This window comes from Dromiciops gliroides, chromosome 2 (assembly GCF_019393635.1).
Source record: "Dromiciops gliroides isolate mDroGli1 chromosome 2, mDroGli1.pri, whole genome shotgun sequence".
Classification (NCBI taxonomy): domain Eukaryota; kingdom Metazoa; phylum Chordata; class Mammalia; order Microbiotheria; family Microbiotheriidae; genus Dromiciops; species Dromiciops gliroides.
The window spans coordinates 21,568,091-21,591,674 of record NC_057862.1 but is presented as its reverse complement, the minus strand read 5'-3'; the positions used below and the strand labels follow the sequence as shown (position 1 = coordinate 21,591,674).

The following is a 23,584-nucleotide window of genomic DNA, read 5'->3' as shown; positions in this document are numbered from 1 at the left end:
AGATGGTGCAGAGGTGAAACAACAGGCCTCGGCCCCATGTTGGATACGAGGGGGTGAGATAGTGAGGGGTCCAGGGTGATGCTGAGGTTGGGAGCCTGGGGGTGCCCACTTGAGTGACAGGGAAAGGAGGGGTTGGGGAAGGCTGCTGTCAGGCTCACGTTTGAATGAGTGAGTGAATGCAGGAAAGCACAAAGCATTTCTTCAGTGCTCACACAAACAGAAAGGTGAGAGGGGCCCTTGCTCTCGCTGGGGAAGACATTACATGTTTGGGGGCATCTCAACTCTGCTGGAGGAGATCCTGTGGTCCCCCTCCCTTCTTTTACCAGGAAGGAAGCAGAGGCCCAGAGAGGGCAAGTAGCTTTTCTGGGGTTGCCCAGCTCATGAGGGGCACAGCCAGGATCCCAACCCAGGACCCTGGCTGCTCTAAGAGGCAGGCGGGGAGGCTGCCTGGCCCTCTCCTATTTCTTCTGCAGAAGCGACTCTGTTAATTAGATCTCTACCCCCAGCCCAGCTTTGCCCCTGACATTCTCATTCATTCATATTCTACCCCCCCCCCCCCAGCCTTCTCATGGAGACAAGACTTCAAATCCTGAAGTCCTGAAGTGGATGAATGACTTGGCCAAAGGCAGGAAGCAGCTGAAAGGTAAGTGGGCGGGGGAGGGAGGGAGGGCCCTGAGTCCCTCTGGGGTCTAAGGGTCCTCCTGTGGTGGCCTTCACCTGCCTCTCCTGCCTTTGCTCTTTGCCTTTTCCTCTTCCTTTCTGCTGGGGAGGACGTGACAGGCCATCTGAGGCACCCCTGGGGCTCTGCCCGGGTTGGTGGAACCTGGTGAACTGGGGGTCTGATCTTCCTGTCTGCGAGGGGCCCAGGTTCACAATGGAGCCATTTGGCAGCCGCTTCTCTGACTTGTGAAATGAGTGGCCTCCTGGGAGAGCCGTCATTGACGGGCTCGCAGCCATTGCTGTTGGAGAAGCCACTTGGAAGGGCATTACTGTGGGCTGATAAATCTCGATCTTCCCTTGATCCATGTTTTTGCCTTTTATCTTTGGTGTCCCCACTGATTAGCAGTGGAAGTGTTAATAAATGCTTGCCAATTGACTAACTTTAGACCTTTTTCTCCTTCTGATTTTTCCCTATGACATACACATTTTCTTCAATTTTTGGAAAGTCTCTCTTTAAGAAATAGTAATGACGGGGAAGCTAGATGGCGCAGTGGTAACGCACCGGCCCTGGATTCAGGAGTACCTGAGTTCAGGTCCGGCCTCAGACACTTGACACTTACTAGCTGTGTGACCCTGGGCAAGTCACTTAGCCCTCATTGCCCTGCAAAAAACAATAAACAAACAAACAAAAAAAGAAATAGTAATTACCCTGTATGAAGTCAGAATTATTGATAAAGCAGGTTGAGATGTTGATAGTTCTCTGAAGGATGGGTTTATGATGGAGGAATTTCAGGCATCCTTACAAGTGGGCATTACAAGGGAGGCATTTGGGGGCACAAAGGAGACTTGAATTTCTTAAACTGCTACACTGACACAACTGAATAGTGTCCAGTTAATGGAGTGAACAGCCTCAGGCCTGGAGCAGTAAGGAGCAAACGTGTCTTCCTCTTATGGTCGTGGTGAGGGGTGGCATAAGGTGGTAGCCATGGGCATGGCCGTTGGCTTCGTCTACAGCTGTCATTCTCGGTAATAGGGAAGGGTTAAATGGGCAGGAGATGACTTTGGAGTAAAAAAACAATACACAATGATAAAGTTTTTTGCTTGTTTGTTTTTGTTTTTTGGGTTTTTTTTTTTTTTTGTGGTGAGGCAATTGGGGTTAAGTGACTTGCCCAGGGTCACACAGCTAGTAAGTGTCAAGTGTCTGAGGCCGGATTTGAACTCAGGTCCTCCTGACTCCAGGACCAGTGCTCTATCCACTGCACCACCTAGCTGCCCATGATAAAGTTTTTAAAGATTTAAAAGAAAATGCATACAATTGACAAAAGTCCAGTGTAATTACTACTCTTTCTCTTAAATGTCCTCCATTTAGATGCTTAACCACTTAATTACTCTTCAGATTGTCATTAAGAAGCATGGTGGGGAAAATACATTGCTGGGAGGTTGATAAACAAAGTCTGCCAGGGCATCCCAAGATGCTGAGGGGCCAATTCCAGACAGTTGATTTACAAGGAAGGATATTTAAAGTCACAGGGCAGGGACATGACTTCTTGGCACAGCTGTGACGCCAGCAGAGCTTGTTTGGGGCCTTGCTGGCCTTGGCCCAGCCCCTCCAGTGTTGGCTAAGAAGTGTTAGCCTCCCTAGGGTGGTTGCCCACTGATGAAAGCCCTCCAGTCTTCAGAGGCTGAAGGCAGGATTGCAGCCCCCTGGCAGGTGGTGAGGGAGGTCCTTGGGGGGCCCCACTTCTCAGGGGGCTGCCCACCCTGCTTCCTACAGGGTGTGGGGCTGGTCTGAGTTGGTACGCTAGTCATGCGCTCACTGACAGCCCCTGAACAACAGCGGGCCGTTGGTATTCATTAATGGTGTTTCCCACAGAACTGAAGCTAAAGCTCTCAGAACAACAGGGGAATGTGCCCAAAGCTGTACCACACCAGACCCTGCATCAGGAACCAGCTGCCACTCCCAAAGAGACGGAGAAGCCAGAGGCAGCAGGCACTGAGCCAAATTCCTCTGGGGAAGAGATGCCAGATGCCCTGGTCAAGCAGCCAAAGGAGCAGAGAGAACCACTGACTGCCCAGGAAGATGCCAAGGTATCTCAGGAAGTGCCCTCAGCTATGCCAGCTCCCAGATTTATCAGTCTTTGGGCCTGGCACCTTGAGGGCTTGCATTGCAGTTAGTGGGCTACTTGGGCACCCCATGCGTCAGAGACCAAGGATGCCAAGGACTTGTTTGATTGGGGTCCCTGATGGTCTTGGGGACATTTGCTGAGATTATTCCAGAAAGGCTGTCATTCTGCCCCACTGTGAGGGGGGGCATCTGATCCTAGGCCAGGATCCCCGTTAGGGAAGTGAACCACAGGGGAATGGTAGTGACAGTGGTGGCCCAGTTTGATTTCTTGGAAGGAAAAATGGTGCTGCCAGATCCCTCATTCTTCACCCCTAAGTCTCTGGCCCATCCTTTATAACCCCATATCAGACTCAAGTAGAAATACATTTCTGTGGGCAGCACATTGGCTTAGAAAGCCACAAACTCACATTATTTGTGTCATACTCTACCTTTAGTTATCTGGTTAAACATTTCCCAGTCATATCTTGATCACATTTGCTAATCCAGAGTTTTGCTGGGCACAGCATCTTGATATTTACTACCCATCAGCCCTAGGGAGCCAAGGCAGAACTCAGGAAGTGGGATTAACTGGCCTTCAGTGCTCCACTTCCTTCCTTCCTTCCTTTCTTTTTTTTTTTTAAGTGAGGCAATTGGGGTTAAGTGACTTGCCCAGGGTCACACAGCTAGTAAGTGTCAAGTGTCTGAGGCCGGATTTGAACTCAGGTACTCCTGACTCCAGGGCTGGTGCTCTATCTACTGTGCTACCTAGCTGCCCCACTCCACTCCCTTTCTGTGTTCTGCCCTCATGTTCAGGGCCCACCCCTTTCCCAAAGAGCCCACTGCTGCCAAGGGCCCTCTCTGGGAGCACTGCACACTCCTTCCCTTCTCTGCTACTTGTTTGAGACCCTTCGTTTTTCTGATCACTGTTCTCGGGACACTCAGCCAATCTCCTGCCAGGTTGTGAAGCTGGAACAGAAAACCATCATCCAGATGGGTCTGACCATAGCAGAGGGCAGTGGGCTTCACCCCCTTGTTCTTAGCTCTTGGCATCATGGCACACTATCAGTTCCTCTTGGGTTGCCTCCCACAAATGCCGCTGAGGCAGACTCTCCTGTCCCAACACCTCTGACTTGTACTTGGGCTCAGGTGTCAGACTTCATGCCTTGTCTTACTAAGTTCTTCCCAGTGTGTATAGGGTCAGATTAGCATGGAGGCCTGTCAGTATCTTTTTGGACCCTGACTCTGTCTTCCAGTGCATATTATCCATTTATAAACTGGGATGTGCACCTTTCTTCCAGTCACTGATGGCCACATGAACAGCAGTGGACCAAGCACAGACCACTGGGCCATAGAGACCTCCTTTCAGGTTGTCATGTAACCTGTATTGACCATTCTTGTGCTGCTGACCAGCTGACGTCTGGTCATCTTGATCATGAGATAAATTGGATCTGTTGCATTCTCCTCCCCTGCTCTGTCCCAAAAGAAATGCACTTAATCAGTACATCAATATTTATTAGGTGCCTTTATCCGTCGTGACCTGTTCTTGGTGTAGACATGCTGGTACTTGGGGATCCAGCTTCCTTTATCCTATATTTAGTGACAGCCTAGAACCTTGCCAGGAACCAGGGTCAGAGTCATTGGTCTGTAATTTACAGGTTCTCTTCACTTTTTAAAACACAAAGTAGGAGAATCTATGTTCTAGTCCTCAGGGGCTTTTCTTGTTCTCTGAGATCTTTCAAATGGCCTTATGACCGGAGACCTACTTTGGAATGGACCTTCAAGGTCATCTCATTCAGGTCTGTCCTTTTCCAGAGGAGTCGGAGGTCCCAGGTAGAATCACTGTCAGCGTCAGAGCCGGGAGGAGATCAGGGCTTCTGCTTCCAAGGCCAGCCCTCGTTACACTGCCCCAAGTGACTGTGGCTGGCCTTTGAACCCACTAGTTCTCTTAGACCCAAGAATGGGGTTCATCTCACTGGGCAGTGAGGTGGCCTCTTATTCATCCTATGTTGGGCTTTCACTCTCTATTAGCCCTTTTTGCTTTTGTTATTTCCAGGCCAGAAGCAGAGAAAACAGAAGCAACAGGTGCTGAGCAGCTCTGAGCGAGGGTCATTTCTGCATCTATCTTGCTCAGAAATCCTTTCCTTTCTTTCACTCTCCCAGGAGCCCCCTCCTTTGTCGCCTTTAGCTTTCTCAGCTCATTCTGATCTTCAGCCCTCATGATGCTCTTCGCTCATTCAGTTACCTTTCCTCATTTCCATCTGTCTGTGTGTCCTTTAAAAGTCTGAGTTGGTGAGTCCCCTGTGCATCCACATTAGTCTCCACACCGAGGACAGGTTGTGGAGGACTGGGAAAGCCAAGTGAAGGGGTTTGGACTTTATGTGCATAGGACATAGGGAGTGTTTTTTCCCTAGTAGGATGTTGGGTGTTTAAGGAAGCCTCACACTGAACGGGCCAGCTAGAAGGTGGTAGCCATAATCCAGACATGACATGATAAGAGTCTGGACGAGGATGGAGGGTGTGTGTGGGGGGGAAGGGAAGATGTAGATACAAGAGCAGCAGATACATGAAAGGAGAGATAGGTAGGATTTGGTCCCTGGCTGGATCCCAGAGATGAGGTGGAGAAAGAGTTGGTGTAGACAGTGAAATGAGTAGATATTTGGGCACCACTTACTCGGTGAGCTTCTTCCTTTTTCAGCAAAGGACCTTCAAAGTTCAGCTCTTCTGTCTTTAAAATAGACGGGCTCCCTTTTCAGCCACTTGGCTCACAAGGATGTTAGCAGGGTTTTGTTCAGCACTTTTAAAAACTGCTCATTCCCCTGTATTAATTAATTAGCAGTCGGCCGGGTTCTGATTGTTGGCGTGAGAGTAACACGGTTGTTTTGGCTTATTCCAAACAGTGCTTGTGTACAAGGAAAGCAGTAATTAATGTGTTGCTTTTCAGGTAATGAAACAAGACAAGAGCCTGATCAAGCCCCTCTATGACCGATACAGAATCATCAAGCAGCTTTTGTCAGCACCTTCCCTGATACCCACCATTGTAAGTCCCAGTACTCTTGGGGAGCTCACTCCCACACTGCTCTCTAGACTGAAGGACTTAAGGCTTAGGAATGGGGAAGATAGTCATGACAATCCAGGTCTACGGGCTGAGAGCGCCAACATGGCAGCTTGTCCTATTGCCCCTTGACGGTGGTTAGGACTTGGGGAGGGGGCCGTACTTCTTTTGTAAGAACCCTTTCTAGCATTCACTTAAAGTAGTATTCTGTGGGGAGGGACAGAAACCATAGATTTCAAGTCAGCATTGACTGTAAATGCTTTATGCTCCAACCGGGGGAAGTGGGTCCTTCCTATTCTGTGCATGTGGGCGATTTTATCTCCTTTAAAAAGAGAGTTGGAAGTGTGTTTTTGAACACACTTTGGTCATGTTTTGGCCATTATCTGAGGGTGAAGTAGGAGCAAGCACAGAAGTTACTGACTGGCTGTTGGTTTTTTAAGTCATTGATTGCAATGTGAACAACTAAGAAAACTGACAAATCCTTGTTGTTTATCAGCAAAGAAACCAATGCAGACTGTAGCACATGATTCAAAATAACAAAGGTATTAACAAATAATAATAAATTTCAAATATTTTAACTGATGTACTCTTTGTATTTTCTTTAGTGTAAAGCACTTTGAGAGACAGTTGGGGGGAGATGGTCAAGTGCTCTACTTGGAGTCAGGAAGACCTGAGTTGAAGTGGAAAGAGCCCTGGCTTTGGAGTTCAAGGAACTGGGTTCAGATCCTGCCTTTGTCATTTATCACCTGGGTGACTTGAAGGAAACCACTTAATCAGCCTGGGCTTAGCTTCCTCACCTGTCTGTTATCCTGTGACCCACCTCCTCCTGACTTAGCTTTGTGCCTGTGGGAATTACCTCACGATCCTCAGGCTGTGCCCTGGGGGCATCCACTAGTGGTCCCAGTGATATGGTGGGAAGAGGACCGTACTTGAGCAAAAGGACTGGTCCTTCCCAGCTTTTCACTTCATAGCTATGAGATCTAGAATCCAGATGTGAGTCTTGGGCAGGTGCCCCAAGCTCATTCTGACCCTAATCCTCCTCCTTGGTTACAAGCCTGGGGCCTCGGAACCCTCCGAAGGGGTGAGCCAACTCGGCAGGCCTTGTGAGAAGAGCCACTCGCTGCTTCCAGCAGCATGGAAGAGAGTCGTGGCCTATTCCAGCCACCCCTCTCTCCATGGGGTCACCTCTTGGGACTTTCTTCCATGTCAGGTACCTCATCATCCTTTAAGTAACTCAGCTGCTCCCAAGAGAGATTTCCGTTTCCTTAAATGATAGCCCTTCAAGGTTATTGCCTGTTCCAGTTCTTTCAAAGAGAACTGGGAAAAAACTTAGAAACGATCTTGTAGAACCTCCTTACCTAAAAGGAAACTGATGCCCAGAGCAGTGAATCACTGAGTCAGTCAACAACCATCCATTTAGTACCTGTTCTGTGCTAGGCCCCATGCTATAGGCTATGGCTACAGATACAGAAGGTAGATGACAGGCGCTGCCCTCAAGGTTATGAGCCGCAGAGCTCCTCAGCCTCCAAAGCCAGCAGTCTTTCCTATACACAGCACTGCCTCTCTCCAGGATACTGAGTGTCTGGTGACTTTTCCTCCCTCCCTCCTTCCCTTCTTTCCTCTTTCCTTGCCCCCTTTCCCCCCTCCTCCCTCCTTCCCCTTGTCTTTCCTTTTCCTCCTTCCTTCCCTCCTTCCTCTTCCATGTAATAAGCAGGAAGAAGAAGACTCTGATGAAGAATATCCCCAGGGCAGCCACCAGCCTTCCTTGTCGGATCCAGCCTCCTGCTTGCCCATTGGTGAGCCCCTTCCTTTCCTCAGTGAGACCGAGCCTGCTGCAGCCTTGCCTCTGGACGCAAAGAAGGAAGTCAGACACCCCGTCCTTTCCATGTCCAACCTGCACGAGGCCACCATGTGAGTGCTGCCCTTCTGGTGCTCCATTAGGGGAGGCCCCAACAGCTGCCCATCCCTGTCCTTCCGTTTACCTGTTAAGGCTCAGGACGCTGATGGACTTTCCCATAGGGCCACCCATTTGGAGAGAAACTTCCCTTACCATTCATTATCTAGTGGAATGAGTTCCTAGGAGTCATTGTTCTTTGACCCAAGAGAGTTTGGGGGATTTACTGTCGTGGTTTCTGTGTCCAGCTGCCTCTTTGGCTTGCTCTGACCACTGGCGAGAGGTGTCCCTAAGGACAGACAGGCGTGTTGCCAGGAAACTGGCCACGTGGTGGTGAATTCTTTGGCGGTGGCCATCCGTGAGGGCTGTGAAATGGTGGAATTAGTTTTCGAGTGTGGTTTGTGGCACCAACCTCGGGCCTCTGTAGTCATGTGTCACGTGGTAGACTCAGCAGATGAAAATGCGTGTGAGGCACATCCTATGTGTTGGCTGTGTTTTATGGTTAGATGCTTGGTAAGACACAAAACCTTACTTGGTTCTGGGACAATCTCCTTTCCTGCCAAGGCTAGGAAAGTCTAGGGGGCAAACAGTCATCATCGTTCTTACTGCCATGTTTTCTCCCAGGCTAGACACCTTGGCAGTCTCGCTCTGGCCTCCATTTCATGCTGCTTTCTTCTGTCACTGCTGCCTTAGCACTCACCATCCCTAGCCTCAGCCCAGGTTTTAACCACATCCCTCCCCTACTTCAGAAGTCATGGCTCCCCATCCTTCTGCACGACATTTAAGGCCCTCTGCAGTCTGGCTTCATCCCACTGGCTGACCTCCTTCTCCATGACTCCCCATTCTAGTGAGGCTGCTCTCCTTGCTGGTCCCCCAGACACTTTTTTTGGGTGATATGTGGGCAGGGATCTGAAGTCTCTGTGGGCTTTTATGGACGAGATGAATAGGTTTGCTGCTGCTCTTCCAGTCAGTCCATTTCTTAGAGTCTTTGCATTTACCTTTTATAGGCCAGTTTTACTTGACCATCTTCGAGAAACCAGGGCTGACAAGAAGAGGCTTCGGAAGGCGTTAAGGGAATTCGAAGAGCAGTTTTTTAAGCAGACTGGACGGTAAGACCTGACAGATGTATTCTAAGCATCCTTTGGAAGTAAGCCCAATTCAGAACAAGCAGGGAGGATGAGTCGATAATGTTGTAGGGAACCAGAGAGCTCCTCTAAGAGCCAGAAAGTGATTACAATTACATGGGATGAGACTCCCTGGTAGTGGTGGTGGTGATGGTTATAGTAACAACACAAGCAAAGGAGCTACCATTTTTGCAGGGCTCTAGTGCAGCCAAGCGCACACACACACTATCTCCTCTGATCCTCACAGCCACTCGGGGAGAGGTAGGTGCTTTTCTGATCCCCGTTTTACAGATGAGGAAACTGAGGTAGAGGTTAAGGGACTTGCACAAGTGGACACGACTAGCAAGTGTCTGAGGCTGGATTTGATGCCAGGTCTTTCTGATTTCAAGTCCAGCGCTCTGGTTGCACTTGCTTAGCTGCCTTACAAATGGCCACAAGGAGTTTGGGGGACGTATATAGTGCATGTGACCTTTAGGTAGTGATGTCCCCACACCTCTTAGTTTCTACGGCTCTTTGGGAGCCATTGTCCATGATGGAGTTTTAGTATTTTCAGCCCACCCAGCCCCAGATGATGACTGACCCGTGTACACGCTCCTGCCGCCCACCCAGCCTCTCCACAGCCGCTCCTGCTACAAGTCGGGGCAGGAGCAGTTATTAAGTGCCTCCCTAAGTAGGCCAAGCACCGCGCTTGGATATGTATACAGAAGTGACAGTGTCCGTGCCCTCACAGAGGAGAAGGGTTTGTGTCGTGTTGGAGGGCGAGACCCAGGGCTCCTCAGCATGCATTAACACCCTAAGGCTGGATGGCAGTGTCCCAGGGTCAGGAGAGAATGACGTCAGGACAGACGGTAAAGACCCAGAGGACCAGTGGCAGGGTGGACAGTAAGCCCGGAGGGTCCTCTGCCTTATTGGAAGGATCATGGCTGGTGAAGCCAAGAAGCGTGAGCTGCTGTGTCACTCTTTTTGCTCAGTTGTGCCCTAGTGAAGTCTGGAAGGGAATGGGGAAAGGGCATGGAAGTGAGTCAGGTGCCCCACATGGGACTGGGGCAGCCCCATACGCGGTATGGAGAGCTGCATGCCAGGTACTGAGGCAGAGAGACCAGAGTTCTCATCCCATTCCTGACACACCCTTGCTATGTAATGATGTGCAAGTCACCAGTGCCTGGGCCTCAGTGACATCATCTGTCCATTGGGGGTCAGTCAAACCTATGGGATCTACCTCAGAGGGTGGTTGTGAAGATGAAATGAGATAATGTCTGCAGCATGCACTGTCATGGGCAGACCCCACGTTGAGTATGTTGGCCTAAAAAGGACCAACCCTTGTTCCCGAGGTAGCACACAGCAAAAGTACACATTCAGCAAGCACTTTGTGGAGAGAATGGTCATCATTCTGGTCAGCCTCCCTTTGAAGTCGGTTAGGAACTTAATAAACAGCGTGTCTCAGGTCATAGATCTAGGGAAATGGAGGTCCAGGAAGTTCAAGGCTGTGCCCAGGGTCCCAGGAGGACTGAGCTGTGGAGGTGGGATAGATTCTCGGGGGCTTCTCCACCACTCCGGGGGCAGTTCAGCGCCCCAAGGGACCTTTGAGGGCATCTGGTCCAACACCCTCATTGGATGGAAGAGCAGCCAGAGGCTGAGAGCCAGCTCAGTGACCGGGCCCCAAGGCTCAGAGCAGGCATCCAAAGCCAGATCCCATTCCAGTGTCAGCACCTGTGCGCTGTCCAACATGGCTCCCCAGGACAGGGTGAAACAGCTACTGGGAGGAGACCTGTGTGCATGCAAGGGTGTTGGGAGCATGATACTCACTGTGGCCTTCTGAGGCCCAACTCACCGTTTGGGCTGATGTCTTGGGGGGCGTTCGCCCCTGGTGGTAATGGGTCAAAACATCCACATCGAACTTGAACCCCTTTCAGAGACTAGACTCGGGACGTTCTGTAGTGAAGAGACCTTTGGCCTCCTTGCACCCATGGTCCTCATCTTGCGGCCCAGGGGAGCCCAGAGCTCAGTCTAAGGCCAGGCTCGCTTCTCTCCCCTGCCTCCTCAGGGCTCTTTCCACCAGCACCTTTATAGGAAAGCGAAGAGCACACGCACACACGTGTCTGTGCACACAAGGGTGGGCGGGCGGTGGCCCCCGTCATAGGGTGTAAGCTCCTGGAGCACAGGGAATGTCTCTGTGTCCCACTGCCTAGCAGGGGCTGGCACACACAAGGTGCCTAATAAGTGCCATCTTGGCCAGTGGACGAGGCTATACCGCAGCGGCAGGAATTCTGCATCTGTCCTCTTCTAGTCACAGTGCTCTTGCTCGTGAGCTGAGAGAGTGTCCAGATGGGGCGGGAAAGAAGCATTTATGAAGCACCTGCTGTGTACCTGCCACTGTGATGAGCACTTGGAGGCCAACAGGGAATAGACAGAGGTTTTCACTGAGGCTGGTGAGCACCGGCCATGCCCAGGCTCCGCCCAGGTGGCTCATGCTGCTCTCTGGGTCCAACCACTTTTTGTGGCCCTCAGACTCCTGACTCCAGGGGCCTTAGTCTAGAGGCCAGAATTGAAACTAAGTGACCCAAAGCCATTTAGCTTTTAGAGAAAACGAGTCAGAAATGAGGAGCCTCCCACTTAATTTCTCCTTTGAGTTGCTGCCCTCTGTTACTTGTGGTACTGCTCAATCACAGGGGGTGTGAGTTAGGTGCTTTAAACATCTAAATAGATTTTGGACGTGATTTTAATTTTCTTGGTTGTGCAAAAGCGCAGCTGGAATATGTGATGTCTCTTAGCTATCGATAGGAAAAATGGAAGGGGCCAGAGTTAGAGGAAAAGCACTTGCTGGGGGCTGTTTGAAGTTTATTAAACCTACTAATAGCGAATGCTCTTTTCCTGTATTTTCCGGATTGGTTGCAGCAAGTGGTTTTGTGTTACCCGGTCTCCATTTCCAGGTCACAAATTTAAAATGATTAGCAAACAACTGACCATCTTAGCAACTGTTAGAACTCTAGCCTGCTGGGACCATGCAGCAATTGTTTGAATTTTAAAAAATATTTCCTGATAGCACAGATGCTTTAAAGAGAAAGCAAATAATTTTACCAACAGCTGTTTCCCAAGTTTCCTTTAATGTGAATGGAAGTATAAGCATATAATCCTTGGAATATGAAACAGAAAGATTCATCCATATTCACACCCCTATCTTTCTCTGAACGGCTATGGAGAAAGAGAAAGCTGACAATCTGGACCCTAGGAGAAGACCTCCTCCAGAACAGTAGACAGTGAGACGAATGTGTCACGCTATCAGAACCTTGGGCGGTCATCCCAGACAGCTTAAACTCAAGAGAACTGTATCCGTTTTTGCAAATGGTCAGATTAGGCATTTTAGATTCTGTGGTGAACACATCATTCTTTTTCGTTTGTGATTTTAATGCCCTCCCACTAGAACACACAGGATTTTCTTTAGAAAACACGGAAGTGTAGCGGGGAGCACAGACTACTGTAGGGAAAGGCCTGAAGGGTTGTGTGGGCCATGCTCTTCAGCCTCTGAGGGGAGGGCCTGCCACTTCTCCACCCTGTACTCTTCCACATGACCTCAGACGCTCCAGCCTATGAGGATCCCGTGAGGAAATCAACATAATTCAGCCCCAAGGAGGACTATGTGAAAAGAAGGAAGGGCAGCCACGTCATGGGAAGGTAGCAGTAGCTATGAGTTGTGTAGCCATCCCCAAGCAGTCTTTGTGTATGACAGCCCGTGTCATCCTCTCTCCCTCCCAGGAGCCCACAGAAGGAAGACCGGATTCCCATGGCAGATGAATACTACGAGTATAAGCACATAAAAGCCAAGCTGCGGTTACTAGAGGTTCTCATCAGTAAGCAAGATGTGTCTAAAACGATCTGAGGCAGATTGGACTGGATTGGATTCTTCCAACAGAGGCAACCTTTTTTACCCTCTCCTTCCTTCCTACTGGGTCATTTGAACACATTCAGGAGCACTTTAAGTCACAGAATTAGCCGTGGATGAGAAAGGATGGCAAAAGCGATACGAGATGGAGAGAGGAAATTAAGAAGGACCCTCATGGTCAAAGAAAAGGAGCCTGTGGGAGAATGATCCCCAAGTAGGACTGAGAACATTCCCAGTCCATTGACTTTTTCTTTTTTAAGGTTGATGCTGACTTTGGTTGATAGAGGATTTAGACCAATGTAACAACATATTCCGTTGTTGAGTTTCTAAAGAGTTTCTAAAGAGTAAGTGACTCTAAAGAGTAAGTGACTCTTTAGAAACTCAGTTGTTCAGTTTCTAAAGAGAAGCTCACACTGATGGCACAAAGGGGAAGAGGGTGTTAAAGTTAAAACTCCTTTGGGAGGGAGGAGCAACTGAGGAGGTTTTCTGTTTTTTCAGATAGAAAGGAATAACGTGGGTAGTTGAAATAGTTAACATTAAGCTTCTACTAGAAAATTTTTTTTTAGATAAGCAAAAAACCCACAGACATTCAATTGTCCTTTTATGTCTCCAATACCTTCAAATAACTGACCTTAGAATAGGTGATTGCGGATTTCTAATTTCTCTATCAAAATTAGCACCTTATTTCTGCCTATGATTTGAAGTTTTGTGTTTCCAATGACCAAAGCTCATTCTGACAGCATGCACTTTGTGAATTTTCAAGTATTCTTTGTCTATACTTGCCAGATGTTTATATTAAAAGAAAAATATTGCGTTCCAATTTGCAAATAGGTATTTTGGATAGCTACGTGTCTGTAGCACACAACTGAATGGCTGGTTAGGATTGCTAAGCTTTTTGCTCCCTGGAACTCCGATTATATGACTATTTTTCCATTGGAAATATGCATTTTTCTGAATGTTCTAAATGTAAATGCTCTAACCGGGTGAGATCTAAGCACACCCTCCTAAGCTGTAACTCTTGTCTCTAGGCAAAGTTTGCTCAAAGCTTTGTGATTGTCTGACAAAATACAGGAAATGCCTCTGGGCAGTGGAGCTTTTTAGGAAGACCACCAGAGAGGAGAAGGCCTGTCACAGCACACTGAGTGTATGTCGTGCCACTCTGTATGAAACAACACATCACCATTCATTTTTGTTTTGGTCAAGAGTATGTAAAATGGCAACACTTCCTTTGGTCCCAACAGCCTTTGCATCTCTAGTGTATGTCATGTTTAAGCATGATTCTGAAGAAATGCACATTTTCATAGTCTGGAGGAGAGAAGTGTCAACCACTCCACAAGTGGACTTCTTCATTTCCCTGGCTTGTTTTTTGTGTATTGACTTGGTATTTTATAACTTTGATGAATCAGAATAATCTTCGTAAACTTGTTGAATTGAAATCCGTCTCTAATAATAACAGGAACAGATACACAACTACTTATTGAGATTTACAAGCTATGTCTTTGATAAGGGGAAATGGTTTCATGATGTGTACAATTGCTATTAAAATGTAATCTATATATTCTATATGACTGTAAATATTTTATATAACAGTACAAATAAAATATTTTTCTATTATATTTATTATGTTGAAACACAGTAGTTGTTTCCTGTTAGCTAATATAAATAACATAAATAACACTGTCAAACAACAAGTTGGAAGTGCTGACAAGTCTAGGCTTCAAGATTTTTAACTCATGCTGCAATTACAACCTCTCATGCTGTTTGGAGTTATCCCAATATTTGTTCAGTAGATTAAAATGAATGCATATTTAAACAACATTTATAAGCCATTATTTTGTATTTTGCTAAAGCTGTCTATATAGATTCATTTTGTTACGTTCGGCAAAAAGGATAAAGAAAAGACATTGCAGCATCTAGGCAATAAACGAGTGGCAGAAGGAGAACTCAGGACCTTTTATCATCTAAGCAATGGGAACGGGAGGGAGGAGGAAATACTAAAAGTGCTATTAAAGAACTTTTGAAACATAGCTGACTGCTTGTGGTGACAGTGGCATGGGCATGCTTCAGAGGAAAACACCCGGAGATGAGAATGGACAACAGAGGGGCAGATGCTCCCAGGGAAGGACCGGAGGTGTCGGGAGGGCTGAGGAGAAGGAACGAGAACGAGAGCATGTTAACGTCCGACGCTAATATTGCAGGTTTTGCAGCTGGGATCTTTCTTTGCATTTGCAGTAGACAAGCTCATGAGCTGGTGACCAGTGATTTCTGCCACGGTGCCAAGGGAGAGATCCACAGGGTCAGTGTAAATAACTTCTAAAATGACATCCTGGGCATGGTGGTAAACCAGCACGCCATCTTCTTCAGTGCAGGTCAGAAATTTATTATCCTTAGAATTGAGCTGAGGGAGGCGCTGCTTACAGAATTCATCTCCTGGTGACCCGACAGGAGCAATGACCAGGATCACGTAATGGTACGCGGTGTACATACAGTAGAAGTCTCCAAAGTACAAGTTGGCGTTGGGGTTAAAGAGTTTCTCGGCCGCGATCTCGAACCTGTATCTGCCATAAGGGGAGTCTTGGGGGGGCTTCCCGGTGTTGAACTCGGTGCTGCAGCTGAAGAAGATGCCTTCTAGCTTCCCGCTGATGGGAGAGCCGTGGCTCCCACTGTTGTCCTTGACGGAGGGCTGCATGGCATTCCCGTGCTGTTCTCTGCAAGTCAAGGAGGAGGGTGACTCTTTAGTGTCTGCTCTGGCTAGCACCACTTAGCAAGAATTTCCCCCACAACTCTACTGGAAATTTATAGTTAGGACTGTAGAGACGCAGAGGTGAGCACTTTGTCTCAGGAACAATCACGAGCCAATTTTTAAGAACAAAACTTTTTTCACTGTCACATAGTTAAGATAATTTAGTTTTACTTGAACTTGGTGACTTTTCATTAACCTGGAATCTAAGCTACCACCAAACTTCAGTAATCAGAATGACAAATGCCAAGTGAAGAGACTGAGGGTCAAGTCCATCGTGTGTCTTCTTTTCAGGATGTCATAGGGTTACTGTGGACTCAGCCAAATCTCCTACGAGTTATGTAAGCTATGACTACAATAGAAGGGTTTTTTCAAAAAACACTTTGTGGAATGCCTCATGGTGGCCAGTCTTTTCCCTTTGAGGGTGGTTTATTAAGTTTTCTGAAATAACTAAAAGCAGGAGCCAAAAGCTGACAACGTTGGGTGATAGGTTTGCAATGACTGCTTGAGGTAAGAGGGATCAACAATGATGAGGTCGTTTAGAAGAGGAATGATATTACATTCAGTGGTACTGGAAGCAGTTCAAAGAGAGATGGATCAAATGTTTGGAGGAGTGCAATCAAAAGGTGAGTACTAGTTTAGACACAAGAGTGTGCCAGAAGTTTTAGTGCTGTTGGAAGCTTTAATAATGACAACAGCAATAGGAATAGCTAATGTTTAGAGGGTGCTTACTAGATGCCAGGCACTATGCTAAGTAAGTGCATTACAATTATTATCCCACTCAGCTCTTAAAATATCCCGGAGAAGGAGAGGCTGTTATGAGCAAAGAGAGGCTATGTGACTTGCCTGTAAGTATCTGAGGCAGATTTGAACTTGGGTCTTCCTGATTGGAGGCCCAGCACTGTAGCCACAGGGCTTCAGGTGACACTTGGACTTTGGGAACACCTCGTAAGTAGTGGAGCATTCAGGGCATCCAAATGGAATCGAGGAGTGCCAAGGGCTGTGACAAATTGTGCCACGTTGGCTCTTGGGGTTTTGGCCTCCTCACAGACAAGATGAATGTGCCAAACTCGATGGTTAGGAAGGGGCCAGGCCCAGAGATCCAATAATCACCATGTTCCCTTTGTATGCTACATTTAGCAGTGTCTTCCCCCACTGAGGCAGGAGCTCCATACAAGAGGGGTCATTTCTCATTTTCAGTAGTCTGTCCTGCACGCAGTAGGTGATGACTATTTGCTGAATTTTAGACACAGTCTAAATGTAGTGCTTACTACTTTGTAGGCTTACTCTGCTTATACTGACCCTGGGGCACACTTCAAGATCCTTCTGACACTTCTGAGTCATCAGTAAGTAAAACTACCTTTGGTAGCAGCTCCTTTGTGGGTATTTAATTAGAGCCTAATTCTTTGAAAATTGGAGATTTGTGAATTCTTTATGTTTTAACTGCAAATTCAGCAGAATTCTCAGTTAATCAGAATAGACCATTTTCCAAACAATCTGAACAAAAAGGAGTCCCCTTTGACTCAAATTAGGCTATCCTAGTCAGTTAAATTAGGATGGAAGCTTGAGAAATGATCAGGTTTTCACTCTACATGAAAAAAAAAACACTTTACTTTGAGCAAAAAATAAGACGTGATTAAATTTCCTAACTAAAGTTTTTGTAATTATAGAATAGGTGAACAGAGTTATCCATGACTACATTCTTTCATCGTTTCACTTCTTAACTAACAGTCTAGACAATTTTGGTCTCTCTAAACTCTAGTCCAAAGCTTCTTAAACTGGGAAGTTCATGAAGCCCTGCTCTAGTCAATTCTAGGCTGGAACAGTATAGGTTAAATCAATCATAAACATGTGTTAGGAATTGTGCTAAGAGCTGACTTGGGAGAAGAAATAGAATGTATTTCTAGCAGTTAGCCAATTAGAATGGGCATTTCTTGTTTAGGACTTCGCCTAAAGTTTCACTTCTTTTTAAACTATGCTCTATAATAGAAACCAATTGGCTGTTGAATACAGTAGAAATGATTGAGTGGCATCAATTTGCTCACATGGGGCAAATGCATAAAAAGTACATGGTGGACTTTCTATTATCACTAGGATCCACCAAAAATAAGAAAAATAATTTGGTTAAAATCCGTAGAGTCACATTCTTAAATGTTCTTTCTTTAATCAGAATATTAAGCTTCCCTGAGCTGCTGCCTGCAATGCATTGCGGGGCAAGGGCCGCCTTCCTCAGGCTCTGCACCATGGCAGGGGTCTCAGGCTCCCTTGCTTCTTTTTCAAGAAATCTGCCTGCCTTTATTCTCTTTCTTGGTTGTTCCTGTTTCAGAACCGAAAAAATGGTTTGAAGGCCTAGTTCCCTGGGAAATCCCATTGCCTCGTTGGCTTCACCAGCAAATGAGCAGTGACACATAGGGAAGCCATATGGAAGCAGCTGGTGCAGGGAACAATTTAAGCTGTAGGAAGGTGAACGAGCACAGGATTTGGAGTCAGAAGGCCTGGGTTCCAATCCTGACGACCGTGGCTGTGAACTCGACCTTCTTGGGCCTCAATGTTCCTATGAGGAAAGTAAGGGGCTGAATGATAATAACTAATATATTGCTGGGTCACAGCTTTAGCACTGGAAGGACACTTTTTATAGATCAAGTATAACCTCTTAATTTCACAAATAAGGGAATTGAGGTTGTAATTTACCCATTTGGAGGCAGAATTTGAACTCTGTTCTTGACACGAAGCCCTTACACCCTTATCCACTGGGCCCTCGGCTACCTATGTAGCATTCAGACAGCAACGGGCACCAGAGTGCACAGAGAGCTGGACTTGGAGTCAGAAAGAACTGAGTTCAAATCCAGCCTCAGACACAACTAGCTCTGTGATCTTGAAAGTCACTTTGCCTTTGCCTCAGTTTCCTCATCTGTAAAATGAGAAGCACAATAGCATCTTTCTCCAGGGTTGTGAGGATCAAATGAAATAATCTGTAGAGCTCTTAACAGTACTTGGCATGTAGTAAGCACAACATAAATATTAGCTGTTATTACTAATATTCCTTTTCAAGTTCGCACAGTCCTTGATCAGCTTTACCCGGAGGGAGGGGAGCCAGATGTCCATCTCTGAGGCCCCTGCTAGGCCTGACACAGTCTGCTACAGATTGGCAGAGTCACTAAGCAGCTTTTGAAATTCACCTGATCAGGAAAGGGTCAGGCACGGGTCTGTGCCATGAGGTGGGCCGGGTAGTTTTCCAAACAGACAGAAGACCCTCCTCTTTACCTTCATTGTCTTGAAGAACCCAAGTCCCAAAACATTTGCCCAGTGAATAAGCCTAGATATAGTAGATCTGGTCTAAGCGAATTCCTTCCTTAGCTTTGCTTAATTCCTTAACCCTAAACATGATTTTTTTGGCCTAAAAAGGCTATTGTTTTCAGTGATAATAACAGAAGGTAGCATATGCCCCCCCTGGATTTTCTGGAAGGACAGTTACTTCGAGCATATTTCAGTTAAATAACAACAATGATGCTGCTGCTGGGTGTTATAATGGGAGAAATGGTATTCACGAGGCGTGACAGAATTCTCTCCAGTTCTTGGCCACCATATTAGTGCCCAGAGCTCCTGAGAAGGTCAGCCTGACCCCTGAGCCGCCAGCTTCAGTGGGGCTCAGCTGCCCGGGGCCCTCTGAGGAACTCTGCTGCATCCTCTACAGCAAGGGAATGGGGAGCATCTGGAGTGAATTCTGTTCAGGCTCTCAGCAAGTGACCAGGGAATACTCATCTGCTCATCATCTCACATGGTGGTTCTCCTGGACAGTGTGAAGCCACAAGATGTAATTTCTCAATTTTACAGCTGTCATGAGAAGGGCAGCTAGGGTCAGTTTAACCCATTCTACCAATGTAGAACGATCCCTTTGACCGAGCATTTGGAGCAAACTGAAAGCTTTCCTTCATAGTGTTAAGCAGTGCCCATATTGCTCAGGCTTTGCTTGTGAAAAGGATGGAAACAAGTTTGGAGAGAAGCCACACCCAGACCCAAGTCGCAGGTGCTATGCCATGGAGCAATACTGACCTCCAGTGGCTAACAAAAATAATTCTACGTTTGCATTATTTTCGGAGGAGTTAAAATTCAGTTCCATGACAAAGACTCTTTATGCTGCTCATCATTCTAAGTGTATGCCTTGTTAAAGGCAACAGGAATGACCAGATTAGTTTGATAAATTTGACTGTGAACGGACATACAGAGTAATTCCTTTAAGAGATACAGTACCTAAAAAAATAGGAAGGCTCCTGCCTTAAAGCCATCCCTGGCCCATCCATCAACCTCTAGACCCTCTGATTTAAAAGATACCTATCACTGGCCATGCTTTAGCATTTTACCGTTAATCAGACTCCAAGGAAGAACCTTTAGTAGGCATAAACATGGGGCCAATCTTGCAGCGATATCGCATCTGGCAAAAGTTTGGACATACATTTGCTAAGGCCCTAAAGCTGAAGCCTAAGTCCCTCTGCTTTTCTAATTTCCCTCACATGCCCCATGATTACAGGGCTCTCTGTTAAATGTCATTTGGGGATTCTGACTTAAACAGATCATCTCCACTCGTCTGTCACACTCAGAGACTCTGAGAGAGTCTAGCTGCGACCAATGCCCATCATATTCTATCTGTCAATCATGTGTTTGTGGTTAGATGTGTGCCTTGTCCCCCTACCATAATAGAAGCCCCACAAAGCATAGTAGATCATTCAGACTGGGCTAAGAAGTGTGAAATTACCAAAAGGAAAACAGGCCCTTGGCTGAGGACACTGAACAAAGCCACAGTGATGCTGGGGTAAGGGACTCAGGCAGCTGCAGCTTGGGATCATGGGCTGAGCCCCTTTGACACTTTCAAGCTTGGTTTTACTTGAAAATCCACTTTGACTCTGACAAAATCACTAAAAACATTAGGAAAGCCCAAAGCATTGGATTTTTCGGCTGCTTTGATATTTGGCTTCCGTGGTAACCATTGTCAACCCTTTTAGGAATATGGAAATCAAGTGGAAGCTTTTAGGGTTCAAAGGCAGCGAAAGGAGCATGACCTTATAGTAATGCAGATATCAAAGGAAGGGGGGGGAGTCAAGGTGCCAGAAACCTGCCTGTCCTAGTTTATAATGTGATTTCAACCTAACTACAGCACAGAACTGACCATCTAATTTTTTTGTTTTCAGTGTCTACAAGAGACTAAAAAAGGGGCTTGAAGGTTGACTCTTGGGCAGAGGAAGAACTGGAAAGGGATGGGTGAGATGACTAATCTATTAATACAGAGGGGTAGATGCCTCCCTACCCACACACAAGCACCAGCACACGGGGGATGGTGACCAGGCCAGGGCGGAGGCCTCATTCTCGCACTGACAAGTCCGAAGAGAATCAGGTGTTTGAAAATGCAAAATGTAAAAGGCCACTTGATTATACCAGCAACATGTTATCTCAGGTTAGAATTTCAAAGAAAATTTTATTCATTTAATCCTTGGTGCAAGTTCACATCTGCTTTTATTTTTGCTAATTAACTGCTGAAAGGAACTTTTGGGGAAATGGTTTTGTTTTAGACTTTTTCCTTTCAGAATTAAAAATAAACTATAATTTTCTGTGCAAACTTTGGATGAGGCAGGCTCTTTTCTTGTGCATGAATTATTTAAGTGCTAAATCAGGTTACTTTTTTCAAAAGGGTATTTTGGGGTTCTTACCGGATGTAGTCAAAGTATTCTTTGTGCTGATTACGCTAAAAAACAGTAAATTAAGCATACGTCCTGCAATCACTTCCGCCTTTTCCAAGAGTTGTGTTAAGTGAACCTTTTGAATAATCTGCAAAAAGAAGACAGTCTATTATGAAGATGATGGCTTCAGATTTAGACTTTAATTGAAGTGAAGAAAATTCAGTTTTACCCTTAGGGAATAAGAATTAAATTATTGTTACATACTTTGTAGGGAATAAGAAATCACTATTTCTTGGTTGGCACAGTGGATAGAGCTCTGGGCCCTGGAGTCAGGAAGACCTGAGTTCAAAATGTAGCCTTAGACACTTACTGCTGTGAGGCCCTGGGCAAGTCTTTTAAACCCTGTTTGCCTCAGGTTCCCTCATCTGCAATATGAGCCAGAGAAGGAAATGGCAAACCACTCCAGGATCTTTGGCAAGAAAACCCCCAAATGGGGTCACAAAGAGTCTGACATGACTGAAAACAACCAGTAGACAAATAAATGTGTATCTATGCATGAATATGCACATATAATATCCATATGTGCACAGGTATACAGACACACATGTGTACTTAGATGTATATCTGTATCCACAGTGGCTTTAAGAATGCAGCCTTTGACAAGGAGACTTGGCTTCATGTCTGTTTGTATGCCTGGAAGAAATGACCTTGAAAATGCCACTGGTCCCTTTGGGAGAGTAGATTGAGATAAACCCCAAGGGATTTTTCCAACTCCATGATCTGTTTCTGTTCTCATGTGTTGTTTAGACTGTCTTTTATTTTTACTCATGGAGATATAAAGACCCCCAGATGAAAATCTGGAGGAGGAGATTTTAGGAAGGTAACTCACAGGATCATGGACCTTATGCAGCCTAAATCATGATAATCACTTACATAGCAGCCCTTTTACTGAGTCACTCATTTAAATAAAGAGCTAAAAATGTGATATGAGATGAGCCGAATCATCATTATCTCTTAGACTTTACAGTTTTCAAGGAACCTCATCATTTATCTCATTGAGCCTTTAAACAACCTTATAAGAGAGATGGGTGGAGCAGATAGTATTCCATTTGCCAGAAGAGAATGAATTTTGCAGAATGACTTGTCCCTGAGCATATCAGCTAGAAATACTTGAGTGGGAAATGGACCTGTGTAATTTAAGATTCTAATGTGGATTCTAATCTGTTCCCCAGTTTTGGGGAAACTGAGTAAAATCACTGATAAAACGAGTTTAGGTTTTTAAGGGTTTATTGGAAAATAGAAAGAAAAAGATTGAGAACAGAATTCCATAGCCTGGCATTCTTATCTTCCCTCAAATTTCCTGTGAAGTCCTCTGCCACCACCACCACCATCAGTCAGGAACCCGAAAAAAACACGAGAGCTCTCCACGCAGGCTCCCTCTCCTCTTCCTGTCTCCTCCCAGAAAATAGGAGGCTCCTCAAGTTAATTGGCCGGTAGCCCCGATAGACAGCACCCATGAGCAAACGTCATATCCTGATGCCAAGGAAAAGTCACAAGGCCTCTGAGGCATTTTCCTCATGGTGGAGCTTTCCCACAGCAAGTCTCCAGTAGGTGGCATCATTCCAATCATTACAGACCCAAGTTCTGTTTCTCTTGGTACTCCAGATTCCTGAAGAGCTAAGTCCTTGGTAAGCAGTCTGTTCACTAGTTCAGTATTCTTTTTTTTTTTTTTTTTAAGCGGGGCAATGAGGGTGAAGTGACTTGCCCAGGGTCACACAGCTAGTAAGTGTCAAGTGTCTGAGGCCAGATTTGAACTCAGGTACTCCTGACTCCAGGGCCAGTGCTCTATCCACTGTGCCACCTAGCTGCCCCCAAACTAATTTTTAATTAATCCAAAACATTCCAAACTCCATAGTAACTAGAAAAAACAAGGATCAAGATGTCACAGAAGTGGTGCCTGCAGGTATCCCACCAATGATAATCGGGAAACTGATCTGGACATTTGACAGGACCCTAGGAGAATCTGTCCTCCCCCAAATTCAGGAAGGACTGAACCACGAGAGCTGTGTTCCAGTTCTATACAGATGACTTATTTATGTTCTCATTAGCACTGGGCCTATTTTATATGAGATACACAACTTGAAGAAGGCTTCTATTATAAACACTTTCAGGGTTAAGCTTGATATGTTGGAAAGGAGTAAAACATTATGTTCTAGAAAATGAATTCGAAACCTTCTGAGCTGAAAAGGGCATTAAGACACCATCTCTCTTGAATTTTTTAAGCAGCATATACTCGCACACCTGAAGACAAAGACATTTATTCTCTTTTCCTTACCTCTTAGGAAATGACTTGTCATTACTTTCTCTGATATGCTGTTTGATGATCAACAACTCTCAAGGTTAAAACTTTACCTAGCACATGTCATAAATGTTCATTGAACAAAATCTACACGAGTTT

The 23,584-nt window shown here is 46.1% G+C and overlaps 2 protein-coding genes across 3 annotated transcripts in view; one reads left to right on the top strand and one right to left on the bottom strand.

Moving 5' to 3' along the window:
- Positions 1 to 14,158, top strand: part of FAM13C (family with sequence similarity 13 member C) — a 92,968-nt gene extending 78,810 nt beyond the window's left edge. The window contains exons 9-14 of one of the 2 annotated variants that reach the window (XM_043983735.1): positions 562 to 643; positions 2,534 to 2,748; positions 5,706 to 5,801; positions 7,528 to 7,727; positions 8,718 to 8,819; positions 12,588 to 14,158. In XM_043983735.1, the coding sequence (XP_043839670.1) occupies positions 562 to 643; positions 2,534 to 2,748; positions 5,706 to 5,801; positions 7,528 to 7,727; positions 8,718 to 8,819; positions 12,588 to 12,711 (819 nt within the window). In that variant the 3' untranslated portion in view covers positions 12,712 to 14,158. The remainder of the gene's footprint in view (positions 1 to 561; positions 644 to 2,533; positions 2,749 to 5,705; positions 5,802 to 7,527; positions 7,728 to 8,717; positions 8,820 to 12,587) is intronic. The other variant, XM_043983736.1, reaches the window with a different exon arrangement.
- A 157-nt stretch (positions 14,159 to 14,315) lies between these two features.
- PHYHIPL (phytanoyl-CoA 2-hydroxylase interacting protein like) overlaps positions 14,316 to 23,584 on the bottom strand; it is a 65,984-nt gene continuing 56,715 nt past the window's right edge. The window contains 3 exon segments of the mRNA XM_043983737.1: positions 14,316 to 15,422; positions 21,157 to 21,208; positions 21,211 to 21,274. Of these exon segments, the coding sequence (XP_043839672.1) occupies positions 14,888 to 15,422; positions 21,157 to 21,208; positions 21,211 to 21,274 (651 nt within the window). The 3' untranslated portion in view covers positions 14,316 to 14,887.